Source organism: Vigna unguiculata, chromosome 8 (assembly GCF_037176805.1).
Source record: "Vigna unguiculata cultivar grain cowpea cultivar isolate G323 ecotype 2 chromosome 8, ASM3717680v1, whole genome shotgun sequence".
In the NCBI taxonomy this organism is placed as follows: domain Eukaryota; kingdom Viridiplantae; phylum Streptophyta; class Magnoliopsida; order Fabales; family Fabaceae; genus Vigna; species Vigna unguiculata.
The window spans coordinates 38,712,320-38,731,986 of record NC_140799.1 but is presented as its reverse complement, the minus strand read 5'-3'; the positions used below and the strand labels follow the sequence as shown (position 1 = coordinate 38,731,986).

Sequence of the window (19,667 nt, the reverse complement as noted above, 5' to 3'; positions counted from 1 at the left end):
TTGTAATGAAATAATTGTGTAATATCTTATTTTACCGTTTTCATCTAGGCAGTAAGTATTTGTAAATTATTTAGAAATTAAGGCAGATAAGATATTACTTTAATTACTGTATTAATTAAAATTGTAACCTTGAATGGTTTTTTATTTACAAGCCATGTTTCAACTGAGTTTCCACTTGTACTGAAATAAATTGTATTACTACCAATTTCGTGCTGCACACATTAAACAAGAATGGGAAGTTAATGCTTTACAATTTTAGAGAACTTAAATGTTTGAAATATAAATTGTTTTGATTATTTTATTATTTAAATGGTTTATTAAGGTAAATCGATTTGAGTTTTTTTTTTCTTTTTAAATTCTTAGTTATGACAAGGTAATTTAAATTCTACTATAAGTAAACAACATATATCTAAAGTTAAAATGTTAACATTAAACATGACTTGGTTTTAAATATTTTAAATAATTAAAATTTAAAATAAGATAATATTTAAATATATATATATATATATATATATATATATATATATATATATATATATATAGAGAGAGAGAGAGAGAGAGAGAGAGAGAGAGAGAGAACTTTGATATCAATTGATGGCGAGAAAATATATAGAAGTGAATGAAGGAAGAGGGAGAAAGAGAAGAAAACAATAAAGAGAGAGACAGGAAAACAAACAAGAGACAGACAAACTGAACAAAATCAGAGAACAGTTAAACAAAAGAGGACAAAAAAAAAGAGTGAAACAAAAGAAGGGAGAGTATCAGAAGGAAATATAAAATGAGAGAATATAAAGAATTTTATGTTCTAAGTTAAAAAAATAAAATAAAGTTCTGTATTTTAAATAATCAAAATACTTATAATTTTATACAATTTCAATGTTTTCTTAATCTTTCTATGTAAACAACATTTTATAGTAAATTATTCTAAATTCTAGAAAAGGTAAACTATTTTATTAAATTTCTCATTAAAACACACGAGGAATGATTTGGTAACACATCATTAAAATTAAATGACACTGTCAATTTTTAAGGACTGAATTTTTTACACGATAAATGTTTAATAGTTTAAGATATACAATAGAAAAATCATATATACTTACACTGCAGGATATATATTATAAAATTCTACCTTTTCTCATTGGATTTTAATAAGCATTTTTAACGGGTATGAAATTAGATTTGTCATCAAAAACCAAAAGATATTCATTATCAATTAATCTTCTTTCATTCGCAACTTCCTTGTGCTCCTCAATCTTTGAAGAGAATTTTGAAGAAGCCAAACCATGGAAAATTAAATTATACGACAACAAAATAGGTGTGCTATATTTAATTGCTGGTGAATTCACGTAAAAGAAACAAAACATAATGAATACAACACAACATACAGCAGATATTTATGAGAAGTCGTATAATGTTTTTGTTTATTAATCATTTATTGAAAGAAATTATGCATTTACACGCAAACGAACACAGTGTTCTCTTTACGTGTACAAGTACTCGATGAAGAAGAAAATCACAGGTCTTGGAAGAATGATTCTGTATCTGATTCTCCATTGGATATGAATGCATTTTTAGCATAAAGGGCAAGTGCTACAATGGCCACAACCGCATAAATCAGCACCATCCATTTCACAATTTTCTTGCGCTTGTTATTCCCTGCGTCAGAATCTCCAGCCACTTCATCATCAACCTGATTTCCAGAACCCAGTGCAAAATCTATGAGCCTAGTTTTGGTTCTCGAAACAGGCCTTGCTTTAGGGGCTGGTGTTTCTTCTTTTTTTGTCTCACTTGAGCCATTATTAGTGTTGGCTTCCTCCTTCTGGGGTGTCTTCTGGTCTGCTGCAGAGACTTCATCACCATTGGTCTTTGTTTCTGGTTTTGGGGTATCTTGTTTCTGCTGTTCGATCTTTTGTGGTGGAGTTGTTGCTGATTCAGTGGGCTTATTGAGTGAGCGTTTTCCAAATTTGATCGATAGAGTGGAACCCTCAAACTTGGCAGTGACATCATCGGTGTCATAATCAGATTGAATCGGCAATTCTAAACTGAAACGACGATATCTGTTCTGATAGATCAGTCGTTCACCTGTTACCCTAAGGGTAGGCTTTGAGGTCACCTGAACCCTCAATTGATCCCTCCTAAAACCTGCTCATAATTCAAAAGCATATCACAGAAAATCATTTAGAAAAAGTGTATTTTAAACCTAACTTGTCTATCTTAATGTTAAGGTGTATAAGTTTCGAGTAATTTGAAAGATCCACGTCAATTAGAGATAAAATAATTTCATAATATATAAGTGGGATGCAAATGTCACTTTACAAACTGATTCGCGGAGATTGAGTTAGACTTAAAAACTTATGATTTTATGATTCTATTGAAAGCATAAGTTGGTGTGATTCTACTGGGTATAAGGTTTGAGAAGATGAGAATGGACATTTACCTGGTAGCATTACATTGACAAGCCTTTCGTCTCTAACCCATTCATAGAGAGGTTCGAAGTCTTCATAGACAAAATCAGATGCTGGCTGTGTCCTTGAAGCCATGTTTCAGCCCTTGTTTACTTCCTCTTTTGGTTCTGATTTTGATTTATGTTTGGGTGTTGTTGATGTTGTTTGCACCTAGTGGTTCTTTTATAGTGATAGGTGATGAGGTAATAAGGAACAATTTGCACGCAAAATGTAGCATTTTGTTTGCTTTTTTAGTTTCTTTTCGTAGGTGCAAAACAGTGTTTGGTTTGTGTGGTGCAAGGAAAATATTATGCTTTAGTAATGAGAGGAGGTGACCTCGTTCCTTGGTGATGCTAAAACCTAAAAGCAAAATTTTGTTCCCACACCAAATCTTTTACCCACAAATTCCAGCTTTTTCCCTGCTCAAGATATACTATTCGCACGTGTAATTCCAATCTAATTTCACTTCTTTTTTGTTTCCCTCTAAAACATGAACAATAAAACTAAAAAACACCTTAGATATCATTCTCTAGATTAACTCAAAGTTTCAAATTTAATCATCAATTTGGATCTGGAAAATACCATTTTTTCTTACAATGCAACAAAATTTGTTGAGTGACAAATACTTTTACATTGATGAAAAGTAGAAATGGAATTTTTTTTCCTACTTGTTTTTTATGTGAAATAATTTTCTTTTTGTTTATAATAATAAGTAAAAGATAATTTAATGTAAATTTTTTTTAAACGTTTTAAGTACTATATTATTTTTCTTAGTTAGTTATTTATTATAAGGTTAAGTTACAAAAAAAAAAACAATCAAGTTTTAAACAATAAAAAAAATTTAACATATTTTCCTTATTCAAATTTATGCATATGGATCTACCCATAATCTTACACTTTAAAAAATGCCATATTTTGGGGGGAGACTCCAATTATATTGAAACTTGATATTTACACTTTATAAAATGTGATCTTAAAGTGCAATATCTTATAAAGTACGCTTTTATATATACTCACACCTATGTAGACATTGAGAAGTACACTTATATAAACTTTATATTAAAATCACTCGATAATATACTTAATTTAGTGGAAATACTGCAATTGTGTGATGATTTTTGGTGGGAGTAACTGAAATTTATCATGTATTCTAATTCTAGAGCACCACAATATAGAAGATCAAGTACAATAATATTATATTATATGTTAATAATTATTTTAATAATAAAATAAATATAAAAGGAAGATTTTTCTCTCAATGTAAAAATCTTTATAGATGATAAAACATATCTCTCTTAATATTTCAATAAATTTTTACATCTTGATTAATTTAGAAAAGAGTATAAACTTCTTTATTTACATTACTACCAAAAATATTTTAACCAAACTTGAATACAACCCCAAATGAATGAGTTGAAGCAGCATTCCCATTGTAATAAGTGAAGTTATTAACTTATATATAAGCCTTATTATGAGTTATTTATTTATATTATATATAAATAACTTTTGAAATATATTGAAAGTTATCTGTCTTCTAACTTTTGTATATTTTTTATTAAATTATATGATATTTTTATAACTAAATAATATGTTGAAAATAATTTTGGAATTAGCATATATCTTTAATTACTTGAATTGCTATCTTAATAACTCCTATGTAATGTTATTGACCTGAATACTTTTTGGTAAGCATTTATCAGTATAGTAATTCACTGTGTATCAAAGAGTTTATACTTTTATTCAGATTCAAGTTATTATACTTCATCTGTTACTTGTAACAGTGGTTTAAGATTTGTTTACTCAAATCAGGGAAATATTTAATTATTGAGTTTACGTATTTATAGGCCCTACTTTCCTACTTCGTACTTTCGTAGTATTGTGCTAAAGCATCTTATAATTTGTCACGTGTTCTCTGACATTATTATATGAACAACCTTTTTGTTAGTTTCATGAAATCTATAAAAGGTGTGTATATTTAGAATACTGCATATTTTCTTTTGTGTATATCACAGGAAACAAACATTGACATCTTCACATACGTAAGGAATAAAAAGGATTTCGTGAGATATACCAATTGTGTGATTAACACCTCTTATTTTACACAGGGAAAATTGGTCCATTTGAATCCAGAGTTATTCAAACCAGACCAGTTTCACACTCCTTTATTCAATCCAATCATGATTTCACAAGCATGAACACATGAACATGAGAATTAAAATTCCTTGAATTTCTCAAAGTCTGTTCCTCCCTCAGATGATGAATACTTGAATGCATTTTTCACATACAACCCTAGCACAATCACCAATAACATCACCAAACCAATGTTCATCAATATCTTTGGCCTCTTAATCAGGTTAACATACTTGTTACCACCAAACCCTTGCTTAACATCCTGGTCTTCCACTGATCTCAAACTCACTGTGAAATCTAAAACCCTTGTTTTCAGTCTCTGAGTTATCTTAGCTTTTGGCTTCTGATCTTGTGCTGTTAATTCTGCCACATTAGTCCTCACCTTTTTCTCAGCAATTTCTTTAGGTACCTCTTCTTCTTCTTTCGTCTCACCCTTTTCTTTTTCATCACTTTTTTCTTCATTCTCTTCAGCCCCTTCTGTTTTCTTCTCTTCTTTTTCATCACTGGTTGGTTCTTTTTCTTTCTGCACTGACTCTTGCTTTTCTGCATGATCTTCTTGTGCTTGTTCTTTCTCTTTCTGAGGAATTGGAGCTATCTGTGGCTGTGCCCTAGCTAGGGTGATCAGCTTTGGAAACTTGATGGTTAGAACACCACCCTCAAACTTAGCACTCACATCATTGGTGTCACAGTATGGAGGAATCGAGAACTCTCTAGAAAAACGACGACGCTTGTTCTCAAGAATCTGTCGCTCACCATTGATCCTTAGCATAGGAGCTGAAGTCACTTGAACCCTCAGTTGTTCCTTTGTGAATCCTTTTCATTTCCAAAGTATATACATACATAGAACAAAACTTAGCATTTTTACATCATGTTCATCCTTTTTAATCAGAATTATATATATATATATATATATATATATATATATATATATATATATATATATATATATATAACTATTTGTGAACATTTTGATCCTTGAGTGACATATTTAAATGTTTACAGAAAATATTTTACAGAAAAAGAAGTTAATTTTTACCTGGCAGCATTACAATGAGGGTGGCACTTCCTTCATCTTCAGACCATTCAAAATAAGGATCAAAATCTTGGTAATCAAAATTAGCTGTTGATTGTGCCATGGTGATTGTTTTTAGTTGATGTTTTTGCTTTTGGGTTCTCTTGTTTTTCTGTCTTTTGTTGCAGAAGTGTGGTTTTATATATGCAGAGATGGAAGATTGTTATGCATTTTTACACGCAAATTCTAGTTCCTGTTATTTCTCTTTTGCTTTATTACTTTCTTTTCGTGCAAACAATATTGTGTCTCTGTTATTAGGGCACTGATGCACGAAAAACTATATGCTTTGGTATGAGAGAAGAGGTAAGTGATACTAAACCTGCAAATATGTTGATTTCACAAAAGTTAAGCATTTTCGTTTCTTTATTGCTTTTTCAAACAAAGATTTGAAAAATACTATATTTTAAGAAACCGACTTCTTCAAAAGAATGATTATGTATCACCAGAAAGAAAAAAAAATTATATGTATATACGATCATTATAATTTACAACACAACACACAGTGCATAAAAGATAAAAGAGAGTAATTTCAAAATATCAAATACATGTATATCAAAATCACATACAAATGTTTTCACAGTTCATTCAAATATTATATATATATATATATATTATATATATATATATATATATATATATATATATTATTTTATGGATACATATGTTCAATTCATTGTACATATACAAAAATAAATAAAGTGTTTAACTCTTAACCGATCTATTTCTCATGTCATCAATCACTAACATATAACATACACTTTAGCACACAACTTTCAGTAAGTTGTCTAACATAACAAAAGCTAAAAAAAAACACATTCACTCATATGACATGGTGAATTTCTGACTTACCAGACACAACCATTTTTTTATAAAGCGAACTAGGTCATAGAAATTTTATTTGATGCTCACCACATTATATTTTCTTCTATGTGAATTTAATATCTGAATAGTTGATCAAACTATCTCCTTTATAATCTCAAATTCAATTAGAGATGTTAAAATGGGTCTTAACCCGTAAACTAAACTAATTTACCACAGGTTTGAACTGACCTTTAGCTTATCAATTTAGTGGGTTAGGCGAGTCAGGCCAAAAGAGGTTAGTGCGTTGAAAATTCTAATTTGACATGTTTTGTTTTGACTGGTCGTCAAACACAACACATTTAGCCACCCATATGTATAGGAGTGACAAAAAAAATTAGCTTCACACGTTTTGCCTGACTTGCCCTTGGCCCACCAATAACGAATTGGGCCGGGTTGACCCGCCAATTGAAAATGGGTCAGGAGTTGCATCTTGCCCCACCATAGGCTGGCGGGCTGGCCTACCACTTTTTTGTTTATTTTTTAATTTTTTTAATTTTTTTAATTTTAATTTTAATTTTTTTAAACTTTTTATTTATAAAATTAGTTTGTATGTATACTTATAAATGAATATTTTTGATTGGATAAATTAAAATAATTATCACATTTACATGTTAAACTCTATTATAACTAATAATTGGAACTTAATTTATAAGTGTTAATTATTAAAATTATAATATTGTTGTATATTTACATCATTACAAAAATATAATGTAAAAAAAAATTAATTTAAAAAATAAGAAAAAATTAAAATAAATAAATAAAAACGGACTAGTAGGCTAGGGACAAGCTAGATGGGCCGAGCCAAAACGAGCTAAGAAGTTGAAAATTTCAACCTGGTCCGTCCTGTTTTGGCAAACTGGTTTATCGAGTTCGACCCACTTTGTCTTCCAAATGTGTAAGGGTGATAAAACAGGTTTGTCCCACTCGTTTTGGTCAGGCTCTCCCTTGGCCCACAAAAAATGGATTGTGTGGGCTGACCTACCAATTAAAAATGAGTGAGGAATTGCATCTTGTTCTGTTATAGGGCAAGCTAACCCACCACTTTTTTCTTTTTAGTTTTTTATTTGCAAAATTTATTTGTAACAGTATTTTATATTTACATTTACACAAAATATCATATAAAAAATAATTTTTTTTAATTTAAAAAATAGAAAATTAAATAAATAAAAATGTACTAACGGACAAAAACAAACTAAAGAGACTAACGGGTTAAAATTTCAAGTGACTCTCTCCATTTTGCGGACTGGTAGACTAGCTCAACCTACCTTTCCACCCATCATATGTACTTGGTTATAAAAATTATGTGAAATTAAATTGGATTATTTTGTTATTCCAAATTCCTATATAAATTTTGTAGTAATATGTTCGGCCATGATCCCTTTGACAGTAACTACAATGCCTACTACAGTTGTTCTACCAGTCACTCAATTATTAATTACATTAATTACTTACATAATCCTCTAAACAATGTTATTTCAATGGTGTAGTTGTATGTAATTAAGAATAATAAATACAATATCATTTATTAAGTTGAAAATAAATATAAGAAAAGTCAGTGTAAAAAAGTAGGAGTAATTTTAACTAAATCCTAATAATCGATGGTAACCTTTAAAATTTTCATCTTATTATTAATAAGAAGAAAAAATAAATTTATAAATATTTTATAAAAAAAAGGGTTAAATATGATTTTAGTCCCTCAAGTTTTAGCGAAATTTGAAATTAGTCCATCATCAAACCTTTTGACCAGTTTAGTCTTTCATCTTTCAAAATGGATGAATTTAGTCCTTTTAACCAAATTTTGTTAAGTTTATCTGACGTTTGAAGCGCATTTCATGATAGTATTTAAATTATTTACACTATTTGACACATTTTTGTTTCAATGTTAATTAAATACTTTTAACCAAACATTTTTGTGTTTGAAACGTCATATAAACTTAATAAAATTTGGTTAAAAGGACTAAATTCACGCATTTTAAAAAATGAAAGATTAAATTAGTATAAAGTTTTGATGAGGGACTAATTTCAAAATTCACTTAAACTTTAGGCACCAAAAACATATTTAACCCTCCAATAATGAAGAATAGTTGTTGTGGTATATTTTATTTTGGGATAATAATTCGAACTTGATCGATGTGGTCCAGAACCTGAGTGCAAGATATGGTAGCATATGTTTCCACGGCAGTGCAGTGTTTTGATAAAGAGAAGAAAGAGGAAGGTCAACAATACTGAATGTTCTCCAACATTTTCGAATTTTACACTGCGATGTGAAGAAAGATATACAGTTACCGACACACACATCATAAGAGTTTAAAGTTCTCTTGTCTTGCTGAAAACTATCTGAAATAGCAGTTGCTGAATTATGGAACTGCAGAAGACTCCAACAAGTTTGGTTTTTGGTGTCAATGGTGAGAGGTTTGAGCTCTCCCACGTGGACCCGTCAACTACCTTGCTCCAGTTCTTGCGCACTCGCACTCGTTTTAAGAGTGTCAAACTCGGTTGTGGTGAAGGTATATCTATCTATATATCTATCTATATATACATATATGGTTATATCAATCTTTCCTTTTTTGTTTTTCAATGGTTTAGTTGAAAGTTGCCGTGCCCTTGTAGGATGCATGCTGTTTCAGTTTTGTGCTTTGTTCTTCCTTTCTGCTTACTGTCACTTTAAGATGAAGAAACAATGGAAGAGTTAACATGTCACTATATAGATTACACTTTAGCTATATCAATTACTTTTCATATTCATTTATATATTAAGTTCCTCAGATCCTAACTCTTTAGTTCAACCATTCAGAGTCTTATAATTCTTTCAACCATTATCAAACATTTGTAATTAAGTAATTTTATAATCAAGGTTTACTTGTGTTCTTCAGAAAGTTATAATAAACGCCAATTTGTATATGATTTAACTAAGTATCAAATACCAGCTTTCAAACTATATAAAATTGTAAACTAGAGCTTTTATTAGTATGAATGCTTGAAATATAATAAATACAAAGAATGACTTTCAAGAGTTATGTGAGAGTAATTTGATATACTCTGTTTATGCACTAGAGTGGCTTTTAGCAGTGCTATTTGTTCTTTTCAACTTGGCAGTTGATGTTTTTGAATTGTTGGTTTCAGGGGGTTGTGGTGCTTGTGTAGTTTTAATCTCAAGATACGATCCTGTGCTTGAACAAGTTGAGGATTTCACAGCGAGCTCTTGTCTCACACTACTTTGCAGCATACACGGTTGTTCAATAACAACCAGTGAGGGAATTGGAAATTCTAAAGAAGGATTCCACCCAATTCACGAAAGATTTGCAGGATTCCATGCCACTCAATGTGGCTTTTGTACTCCTGGAATGTGTGTTTCCCTCTTTGGAACTCTTGTCAATGCTGAAAAGACCGATCGTGCAGAGCCACCAGATGGCTTCTCAAAGGTAACTGTTAGTGAGGCTGAGAAGGCTATTGCAGGGAATCTTTGTCGCTGCACTGGGTACAGACCAATTGCTGATGTCTGCAAAAGCTTTGCAGCTGATGTTGATATGGAGGATTTGGGGTTTAACTCGTTTTGGAGAAAGGGAGATAACAACGACTTAAAGGTTAGTATGTTGCCTCGATATGATCGTAATCAACTGAGTAATAAATTTCCTACGTTTTTGAAGGAAATCAAGCATGATGTGTTCTTGGCTTCTGAGAAACACAGTTGGCACCGACCCATTAGTCTAACTGAGCTTCAGAGTTTGTTAAAATCAAACAATTCTAATGGAACACGGATAAAAATTGTAGTTAGTAATACAGGTATGGGATATTACAAAGATAAAGAAGACTATGATAAGTACATTGATCTAAGGGGAATTTCTGAGCTTTCAAAGATCAGAAAGGACCGAACAGGGATTGAAATTGGAGCAGCAGTGGCAATATCTAAAGCTATTGAAGTTCTGAGAGAATATATCAGAGGTGAGATTCTCTCAGATTATGCAATGATACTTGAAAAGATTGCTGATCATATGAGCAAAGTTGCCTCAGGATTTATTCGGAACACAGCTAGTGTAGGTGGCAATTTAGTCATGGCTCAAAAGAATAATTTTCCCTCGGATATTGCTGTAATACTTCTTGCTGCAGATGCAATGGTTCACATTATGACTGGCACACAATTTGAGTGGCTGACACTGGAAGAATTTCTGGAAAGACCAGCGTTGGGCTTGGAAAGTGTACTTTTAAGCATTAAAATTCCTAGCTTGGAACTCAATCAAAGTGAATCCTCAGAACCAAGAAGTAGATTCCTCTTTGAAACATACCGAGCTTCTCCACGGCCTCTTGGAAATGCCCTTCCCTACTTAAATGCTGCTTTCCTGGTTAAGGTGTCTCCATGCAAGGATTCTGGTGGAACTGTGATAGATACTTGTAGGTTGTCTTTTGGTGCTTACGGGAGTAAGCATGCAATCAGAGCCAAAAAAGTTGAAGAACTTTTAGCTGGAAAACTTTTAAGTGCTAGCGTTCTGTACGATGCTGTCAACTTGACTACAGCCACTATTGTATCTCAAGATGATAACGCATTAACAGCTTATCGTTCAAGTTTGGCTGCTGGTTTTATTTTTCAGTTCTTTAACCCTCTTATTGACAGTCCTGAAAGAATAAGCAATGGTTATTTGAATGGTAATGGTAAAAATTCTTCTGCTGAGGAATTTGAATTAAAAGTAAGTCAGAAGAAGGTGCCTCATGACAAAGTTCCAACTTTACTAATATCTGGCAAGCAAGTGCTTGAAGCAGGCCATGAGTATCATCCTGTCGGCGAGCCAATCGTGAAATCAGGAGCTGCACTACAAGCTTCAGGTGTGTTTTCTATCATTATGTCTTATAATGTATGATGGTTAATTTGTATACATGTGAGCCTCTCTAGATCCTATAAATGGATGAGACTCTGAAAACAACTAAGTTAAAGAAATAACTGTTCTCCATGCTCTTGGTTCTGATGATGAACTGTGTATCCATATTTTGCATCTTATAGTCTCTGGGTACCTTGTAAATGTTGTCGAGATAACTATGCTAAAGGGTCCAATTTCAAGGTCATAAAAACTTGTTCCAAATGCTTTTGGTTACGATGAATTCTGCATCCATATTTTGCATCTTGAAGTCTCTGGTTTCCTTCTAACTATGCTCAAAATTTCACCTTCATGGTCACAGACTAGTTTTTATGTGTCTTATATTCTCCTGTTTTGATGCCTGTGAAATATGACTTTTCATGTTTAGTTGTTTAAATTTATGTTCAGTAGCAATTATATATTTGTGAATAATCAAATATAGGTGAGGCTGTGTTCGTGGATGACATTCCATCACCATCAAATTGCTTACATGGAGCATACATTTATAGTGCAAAACCTTTAGCAAGGATAAAGAGTATAAAACTCACGCCTGAGTTGCAACTGGATGGAGTGAGGGATATCATTTCATGTAAAGACATTCCCAATGGTGGGGAAAACATTGGATCCAAGAGTATATTTGGGATCGCACCTCTATTTGCAGAAGAAAAAGCTAGATGTGTTGGTGATCGCCTTGCATTTGTGGTGAGTTCTTAATCCCTCGTTGTGATCCAACAATGTATAAGCATATTTTTCATTTCTTTGGAGATTGATATGATAATACTACCATTTTAGTCACTGAATGGCTTCTTTAGGTTGCAGATACTCAGAAAGTTGCAGATATTGCTGCAAACTCAGCTGTTGTTGATTATGATACCGAAAATCTTGAGCCACCTATTCTATCAGTTGAAGATGCTGTTGAAAGATCTAGCTTTTTTCAAGTTCCTCCATATCTCGATCCAAAACATGTTGGTGATATATCAAAAGGAATGGCTGAAGCAGAGCACAAGATTCTTTCTGCTGAGGTACATTGCTATATTTTTTTGCTTTTATTTGTTTTCCCTCATTCTCTCATTTCACAACTTTATGCGCCCTGGTTTTCATACAATGCTTAAGCTTGCTCCTGAATAGTTAATGTTCAAATAACATTCATTGTTATCCATCTAATTTAATGTGAAATTCAGATGAAACTTGGGTCTCAATACTATTTCTACATGGAGACACAAACTGCACTTGCTGTTCCAGATGAAGACAATTGCATCACAGTTTACTCCTCGAGTCAATTGCCCGAGTCTGTTCATTCTACAATAGCAACATGCCTAGGAATTCCCGAAAATAATGTTCGTGTAATTACGAGAAGGGTTGGGGGTGGTTTTGGTGGAAAGGCCTTGAAATCCATACCTGTAAGTATTTAGTTATGTTTTAATGTTTTGAAAATCTTATTCATTACTACATCTCTCTCACTTTTTTTCATTATAATTTACCAACAACTATGTATAATACTAACAATTTGATCTTGCAGATTGCCACATCATGTGCACTGGCAGCACATAAATTACAGCGTCCAGTTAGGATGTATCTAAATCGAAAGACAGACATGATAATGGCTGGAGGAAGACATCCTATGAAGATAACATACAGTGTTGGATTTAGGAATGATGGTAAGATTACTGCACTGGAACTTCAGATTTTGATCAATGCTGGAATCGATGTGGATGTAAGTGCAGTTTTGCCACATAATACAGTTTCTGCACTTGAAAAGTACAATTGGGGTGCACTAGCTTTTGATATAAAGGTATGCAGAACAAATCATCCTAGTAGATCTGCTATGAGAGGTCCTGGGGATGTGCAGGGATCACATATTGCTGAAGCTATTTTAGAAAACGTTGCAGCTACACTTTCAATGGATGTAGATTCTGTGAGAAGCATTAATCTTCACACGCACAAAAGCCTTCAGTTGTTCTATGAGAACTATAGTGGTGAACCTTATGAGTATACCTTGCCTTCAATATGGAGTAAGTTAGCAGTTTCTTCGAACTATGACCAGAGAACCAAAATGGTGAAAGAGTTTAACAGGATCAACAGTTGGAAGAAAAGGGGAATTGCTCGAGTACCGGTTGTGATGAAAGTGATTCTGAGACCAACCCCTGGAAAAGTAAGTATTTTTTCAGATGGGTCTGTGGTTGTTGAAGTTGGAGGAATTGAAATAGGTCAAGGTCTTTGGACAAAGGTGAAACAGATGGCTGCATATGCTCTCAGTGCTGTTGAATGTGAAGGAACTGAAGATCTCTTTGATAAAGTAAGAGTTGTACAAGCTGATACTGTGAGCATGATTCAAGGAGGCTTCACTGCTGGGAGCACTACATCAGAGTCAAGTTGCGAAGCAGTTAGGCTTAGCTGCAACATCTTGGTGGAGAGACTAAAGCCTCTTAAAGAAAAACTGCTGGAGAAGATGGGTTCTATCAAGTGGGAGACCCTTGTTCTTCAGGTAGGTGTATTTAAATCGCCTTAGGCCTCAACTGATAAACCAGATGGACGTGGTAGGAACATAAGTTAACACCTTTTAATTAAGAAAAATGTTCAGAGAATTAATTGGAAATGAAGTTGAGAGAAAAGAATATCTTCTTATTTAATTACCATGTCACTGACAATTTATTAACATACAGGCATACATGCAAGCTGTGAACTTATCAGCCTCTTCATTGTACACACCCGGTAATGACAGTCACGGTTACCTTAATTACGGTGCTGCAGTAAGTGAAGTAAGTTGTCTTTTTTCCTATGCATATCTCAGATCAAAATGGTATTTTCTTGAGTACACTTGTAGTTACTACTTCTCTAGAATGTTAAGTGTTTGTTTGTGTCATATTTACGCACAAACCAAGTTACTGAAGTAAATGAACCAACTTGTCTCGTATGTATGCCATGCTAAATAATGGACATTTTTTTCTCAGGTGGAAATTGATCTTCTGAATGGAGAAACCAGATTTTTGCAAACAGATATTATTTATGATTGTGGACAGAGTCTAAACCCTGCTGTGGATTTAGGACAGGTAAGTTGACTACATAAGGAATAAACAGGAAGGCCCAAAATAAGTTTTTAACACAGCCTACCACATCAAGGCTCTCTGGGAGTGGAAAAAGCAGAAAGAATGGGCAAACAATTACCTATGCTATAAGTTTAAAAGGCTAAATATGATTTCACTTCGTAAATTTGGATTCAAAATTGAAATTTGTCCATATTTCAAACTTTAATACATTTTGATCTTCAAAAAATAATAGATATAATCTTTCTAACTAACGAAGTTAATATTTTTTACGTGTTAAACGGTATTTTAAGTTGACATTTGAACTAAAACGTGTCAAATGATGGTGTAAAAAGCTCAAACGTCAACCTTAAATGTTTTACGTGTCAAAGAAATTTAACCTAGTTGAATTAAGAGAAATATATCTAATTCTTTTAAAGTTTTGGATCAAAATATATAAAAGTACATAAACAATTTTTTACTTTGCATCAAAATTAAAAAATTAAAAACATATTTAACTCTAAATTAAATTCTAAATAAGCTCCGATTGATATTTTGTTAACAACCAAGGTAAGAGGTTGAGGAGCCTTGTTAAGAACCAAAGATGCATCAATTCCTTATGCTAAAAATATCTTGCCAAGAACCAACTCAACCAAAAACCAGTTGGAGGTCCTATTAAATTTCTGTGGTCTCTTCCAAGTTACAGTTATTTCATTATGAATGTTTATCCTTCTTAACAAACTTATTTTCTGCAGATTGAAGGAGCTTTCATCCAGGGCTTAGGATTTTTCATGCTTGAAGAATACGAAACAAATCTCGATGGTTTGGTGTTGCAAGACGGCACTTGGAACTATAAAATTCCTACTGTAGACACCATACCTATGCAGTTTAATGTTGAAATCCTCAACAGTGGGCACCACCAGCATCGTGTTCTCTCTTCCAAAGGTATGACAATGAGAAAAAACTGTTCTTGCATTGGTCTTATTTATTGTTCCTCGTGAATTCACGTCACTCATGCATGAAAAGCTTCAGTGTTAAAAAATGAAATTTGTTGTTGGTCCAGCATCTGGGGAGCCACCATTAATTCTAGCATCTTCCATTCACTGTGCCACAAGAGGAGCAGTGAAAGAAGCAAGGAAACAGCTTCTTTCATGGAGCAACCAAGATGGAGCAGATTCAACATTTGAGTTGGGGGTCCCTGCAACCATGCCTGTGGTGAAGGAACTCTGTGGACTTGACATTGTGCAAACATACCTCAAATGGAAAATCACCAAACAAGTAAAAAGGTAAGGAAAATCATAATTTGGACTCCCAACTCTCATCATTTATTTATTCACGTAATTTAGTGTGGGTCCTTAATTTAAAAAAAAAATAATAATAATGATACATTAATCAATGATTTACAATAAAGTTGTGTTTGTATGGTAAGATAGATTTGGGAGAGAGTCTGAAGATAGATTTGTAAGAGAGTGTGAAGATGAATTTGTGTGGATTTAAGAAGATGAATATGTGTGTTTTTTTTGAATAAATTTAAAGGATAATGGAATGGATTTGAAGATAAATTTTATAAAAGTTAATGAATGATTTGATTGATATGATAAATTAAAAAAAAGTTATAGTAGATAAATTTTAAAATTTACTAAAATACCCTTCATAATAAAAATTTAATAAAATTACAATTGAATGAATTAAAAAAAATTAAAATTTAATAATATTTTAATAATATTTTTATATATTAATTATATATATATATATATATATATATATATATATATATAAATTAATAATAATAATTACATATATTATTATTAGTTTTTAACAATATTATAATTATTATTAATTAATAATAGTAATCATTTTATATACATTATTAGTTATTATAAATTAATATATTAATTCTTATATTTTAAATAATATTTTAATTATTAATTATATATATATATATATATATAATAATTAATATAACAATTATTATTAATAATTGAAATATGATGATAAAATAGGAGGATAAAAGAGTAAAATATAAATTTTTGTATTTGTGGTGAGATTTATTTGTGAGATATTCTTTTGAATTTGCCTGCGTCTTTTCATTCTTATTCATTGAAATAAACATGATCTTTTAATTTATTTATCTCTTCAAATCAGTTTAAATAGTGTAATCCGCATAAAAGAACACTAAGTAAATTACGCAGAAAGTAAACGATAAGAATATAAAAATGAAAAGTTATATTATCATTGTTCGAAAAGGTAAAAGGGTTTGAAAGAATTTTTTTCCATGACAAAATCCAAACACGGAATTCTATGTTAATATTAATTTTTACTTTAATAAATATATTTATGAAAAATCAAATACATATTTAATTTATTTAAATCACTAATCAAATTTAATTAAATTAATAAAATAAAATTTTGTACAATTGTTTTTTATTAAACTAAACATGAAATATGACAATGTTACTATTGAACCTAGTTACGAAAGAAATAAAATAAAATTTAATGGAATCATTTAGCCATTATTCGGGGTTAAAAACTCATTCACAATCTTTCATGTTTCTCAAATTTGACTAACCTTGGAAATCACCACCGTTAACTAGCAAAGGTTACATGATACTGTGAATTTGTCTAAAGTTTTTAAACTTCTGGATCTGCTGGGGTTATATATCCGTTAAAATAAACATTATTTCTGGATATTTGTAACCATCGATAATAATAAATCTATTGTCAAAATTAAATTAGTGTATTTATTGAACACGAAGAATAGAAAATAATATTTTTTTAGTTATTAATTTTAATATCGAACAATTTTAGAATTAAAAGCTTATTTTAATCGTATAAAATGGTAAAAAATAAAATAATTAACATTTGGTGTTGACTTGTTCACATTACTAGAAAAATATTAATGATTGATATTAGTGTTAAATAAATGATAATCATGGCAACCTATGGTTAACGAACGTGCTACTAATTAATGATAGACGTTTCTTAAAATTTATATTTAGACACAACTCATTTAAATTTATTTTAAAAAAGAAAAGTTCATTTGCATTATAATTTGGTTGAGTAATTTAATTTGAATTGTATTTGAAAATTAATTTTTGTATCTTAGTTTATATTTCAAATATTTGTTTTTAAATAATTTTATTTATAAAATTTAAGAATAAAATTTAAAATATTCATGGATATCTATAGATATTATGAAGATAAAAAAAATATACAAAAATATTTTTATGATATCCAACTAGCAATGAACGGGTGAGCAAATTTTCTTTTTAAATGAGCAATAAACTTTTGCTATTGATTCGTTGTCATTCATATACACAGATAACATTCTCTCAAATTTAAATATAAAAAAAAACTTTTATACTAATTAAGAAAGTTTCTTAATGTGTGTAATTCTAATAATGATAATTTTTTAAATCTTCTCTTTAAATTATAACGTGATGTAAAGACAAAAGAAGAAATCTCAATTAATTGAAAATGAGTGGTGAAAATATTTAAATTTTGATCACATATGATAGATTAATTGAGAACTCTACTTAGATAGATTAATTGATACTACAAATGTGTTAATTAAGGTGGGGGAGAGAATGAGATTTTTTTCTTCTTTTTTCTTTTTTCTTTATCTGTTTTATAATCCCAAATCCTAATTTCATATGCACGAATTGAACTATAACCACCTCCATCACAAATTTTTCACCAAGGAATTTTTGTATTCAATTTTTTATTTAATTTTGTTTCACATTATTTTTAAAATATTTCGTAATTTTACTTTAATATAAGAGTTTTGTAATATTTCGTAATTTTATTTATAGGATATAGAAAAATAATTTGTATATTTATGATTTAGATCTTATTTAAGATTGGATTTCTTTTATCTCACGTCTATATATTTCGATGGAAATATCTTGTAAGACTTAAATCTTAATTTCACAATTCAACATATGATTCAATGGAAATCGTTTAATCACTCAAACTTTATAAATAAATTTTATTAGAAATAATTAATAATATTTCGATAGGAAGTAGCGCTTAAAGCTAATAAATACTTTACATTTATAACATGATTACAAATAAAAAAGTACTAATGATTCTAAAAACATCTTTATATTGTTTACACTAATTTCTTTTTTTACTTAAAAGAATCTTAAATGACTCCACGTAGTTAACATAGGACCGACCTTTTTTACCTAATATTTTCTTAAAAATTAAATATCTGATAAATTAAATTTTGTAATAAAATTATTTAATATTATCTTTGTCGGTGTCAATGTGTTCTTTTTAAATTGAAACACGTGTTACTATATAAGTGATTTAAAAATATTCACTTAAAACATTAAATTAAATATATTAACATAATAAGAAATATTTCTTTTATGATCTTAATTTTATAATGACTATTAAAAGTAAAAGGATAAGCAATAAAATAATACTCGATTATATAAAATGATTCACGATAAATATGAATAGCGGTTGAGATCAACCAACTTAATTCGAATTTAGTATCTTAAAATCACCTGTAGACTTTTGAATTACAACATACTTACACTTTGATTGATTATATTTAATTCATACTAAACTAATTTCTTTTCTAATTTTGAATAAATAAGATAAAAATATGGATCATTAATAAAAAAAACTTGTGCGTAATTTTAAAATTATTTTTACAATAAACTATAATTTCATGTAATTTATTACAAAATTTTGAAAAAGTTATTATACCAAAAATAGAATTTAAATTTAAAATTTCTTTCAACTTAAATTAAAAAAAAAGTTACTAAGATAATAACATCTTTACTTAGTCGAATAGCAATGAGGTTCAAAATTTAATTCAAAATTAATAATAATATAGTATCTTTAAAAGAATAAAATTTATTTAAGTTTTAAATACTTTATGAATATTAATATTTTTAATTAAGTTTTCAATAAATGTTTAAAATATTTCCACTCTAGTATAAATATATTATTATATAATTTTATTATTTTGTCTTTTGTTTACTGTTAAGTTTATTATTATTTTTTTAATACCTTTGTAGTTGTTAACGCTTAACTCCTTTAGAAAGAGCGAAAAATAATTAATTAGTAATAAAAATATTTATCTGTCGAGCTATTTAATTACTCAATCAATTTAAATAAATTGAGTTGAGTTTCATTTATGATTAAATTAAATTTAATGTAATAAATTGAATGAGTCCTTCTATACTCATTTTAATACTTGTTATGCACACACACTTTGTTTTATTTTTATTTTCTATTAATTTGAACTAAATTATCATAACTTGATTTATTATTG

General features: G+C 30.1%; 3 protein-coding genes across 4 annotated transcripts; 1 reads left to right on the top strand and 2 right to left on the bottom strand.

Annotated features, from left to right (window-relative positions):
• Nucleotides 1-1,393: 1,393 nt before the first annotated feature.
• LOC114193797 (uncharacterized) lies at nt 1,394-2,610 on the bottom strand. The gene is made up of 2 exons (XM_028083738.2): nt 2,438-2,610; nt 1,394-2,142 (listed from the first exon to the last, which is right to left on the bottom strand). The coding sequence occupies exons 1-2, from the start codon at nt 2,538-2,540 to the stop codon at nt 1,514-1,516; spliced, it is 732 nt and encodes a 243-aa protein (XP_027939539.2). The 5' UTR covers nt 2,541-2,610; the 3' UTR covers nt 1,394-1,513.
• A 1,874-nt stretch (nt 2,611-4,484) lies between these two features.
• On the bottom strand, nt 4,485-5,774 carry LOC114195153 (HSP20-like chaperones superfamily protein). Its single transcript, XM_028085544.2, has 2 exons — nt 5,611-5,774; nt 4,485-5,387 (listed from the first exon to the last, which is right to left on the bottom strand). Exons 1-2 carry the CDS (start codon nt 5,708-5,710, stop codon nt 4,657-4,659), a joined length of 831 nt encoding a protein of 276 aa, XP_027941345.2. The 5' UTR covers nt 5,711-5,774; the 3' UTR covers nt 4,485-4,656.
• Nucleotides 5,775-8,650: 2,876 nt separating this feature from the next.
• LOC114193305 (abscisic-aldehyde oxidase-like) lies at nt 8,651-15,958 on the top strand. Of its 2 annotated transcripts, XM_028083038.2 has the most exons (10): nt 8,655-9,014; nt 9,631-11,325; nt 11,797-12,056; nt 12,167-12,376; nt 12,536-12,754; nt 12,874-13,839; nt 14,018-14,113; nt 14,306-14,404; nt 15,133-15,322; nt 15,441-15,958. In XM_028083038.2, the coding sequence occupies exons 1-10, from the start codon at nt 8,867-8,869 to the stop codon at nt 15,665-15,667; spliced, it is 4,110 nt and encodes a 1,369-aa protein (XP_027938839.2). In that variant the 5' UTR covers nt 8,655-8,866; the 3' UTR covers nt 15,668-15,958. The 2 variants fall into 2 exon arrangements, with proteins under 2 accessions (XP_085521463.1, XP_027938839.2); XM_085665337.1 differs by lacking the exons at nt 15,133-15,322; nt 15,441-15,958 and having other exon boundaries at nt 8,651-9,014; nt 14,306-14,413.
• The last annotated feature ends 3,709 nt before the right edge of the window (nt 15,959-19,667 follow it).

Coding starts and splice junctions, on each gene's coding strand:
- LOC114193797 (XM_028083738.2), bottom strand. CDS start 2,540: ATGGCTTCAAGGACACAGCCAGCATCTGATTTTGTCTATGAAGACTTC. Junction 2,143..2,437: donor TGTCAATGTAATGCTACCAG/GTAAATGTCCAT, acceptor AATTATGAGCAG/GTTTTAGGAGGGATCAATTG.
- LOC114195153 (XM_028085544.2), bottom strand. CDS start 5,710: ATGGCACAATCAACAGCTAATTTTGATTACCAAGATTTTGATCCTTAT. Junction 5,388..5,610: donor CCTCATTGTAATGCTGCCAG/GTAAAAATTAAC, acceptor GGAAATGAAAAG/GATTCACAAAGGAACAACTG.
- LOC114193305 (XM_028083038.2), top strand. CDS start 8,867: ATGGAACTGCAGAAGACTCCAACAAGTTTGGTTTTTGGTGTCAATGGT. Junction 14,114..14,305: donor ACGGTGCTGCAGTAAGTGAA/GTAAGTTGTCTT, acceptor TTTTTTTCTCAG/GTGGAAATTGATCTTCTGAA. Junction 15,323..15,440: donor TCGTGTTCTCTCTTCCAAAG/GTATGACAATGA, acceptor TTGTTGGTCCAG/CATCTGGGGAGCCACCATTA.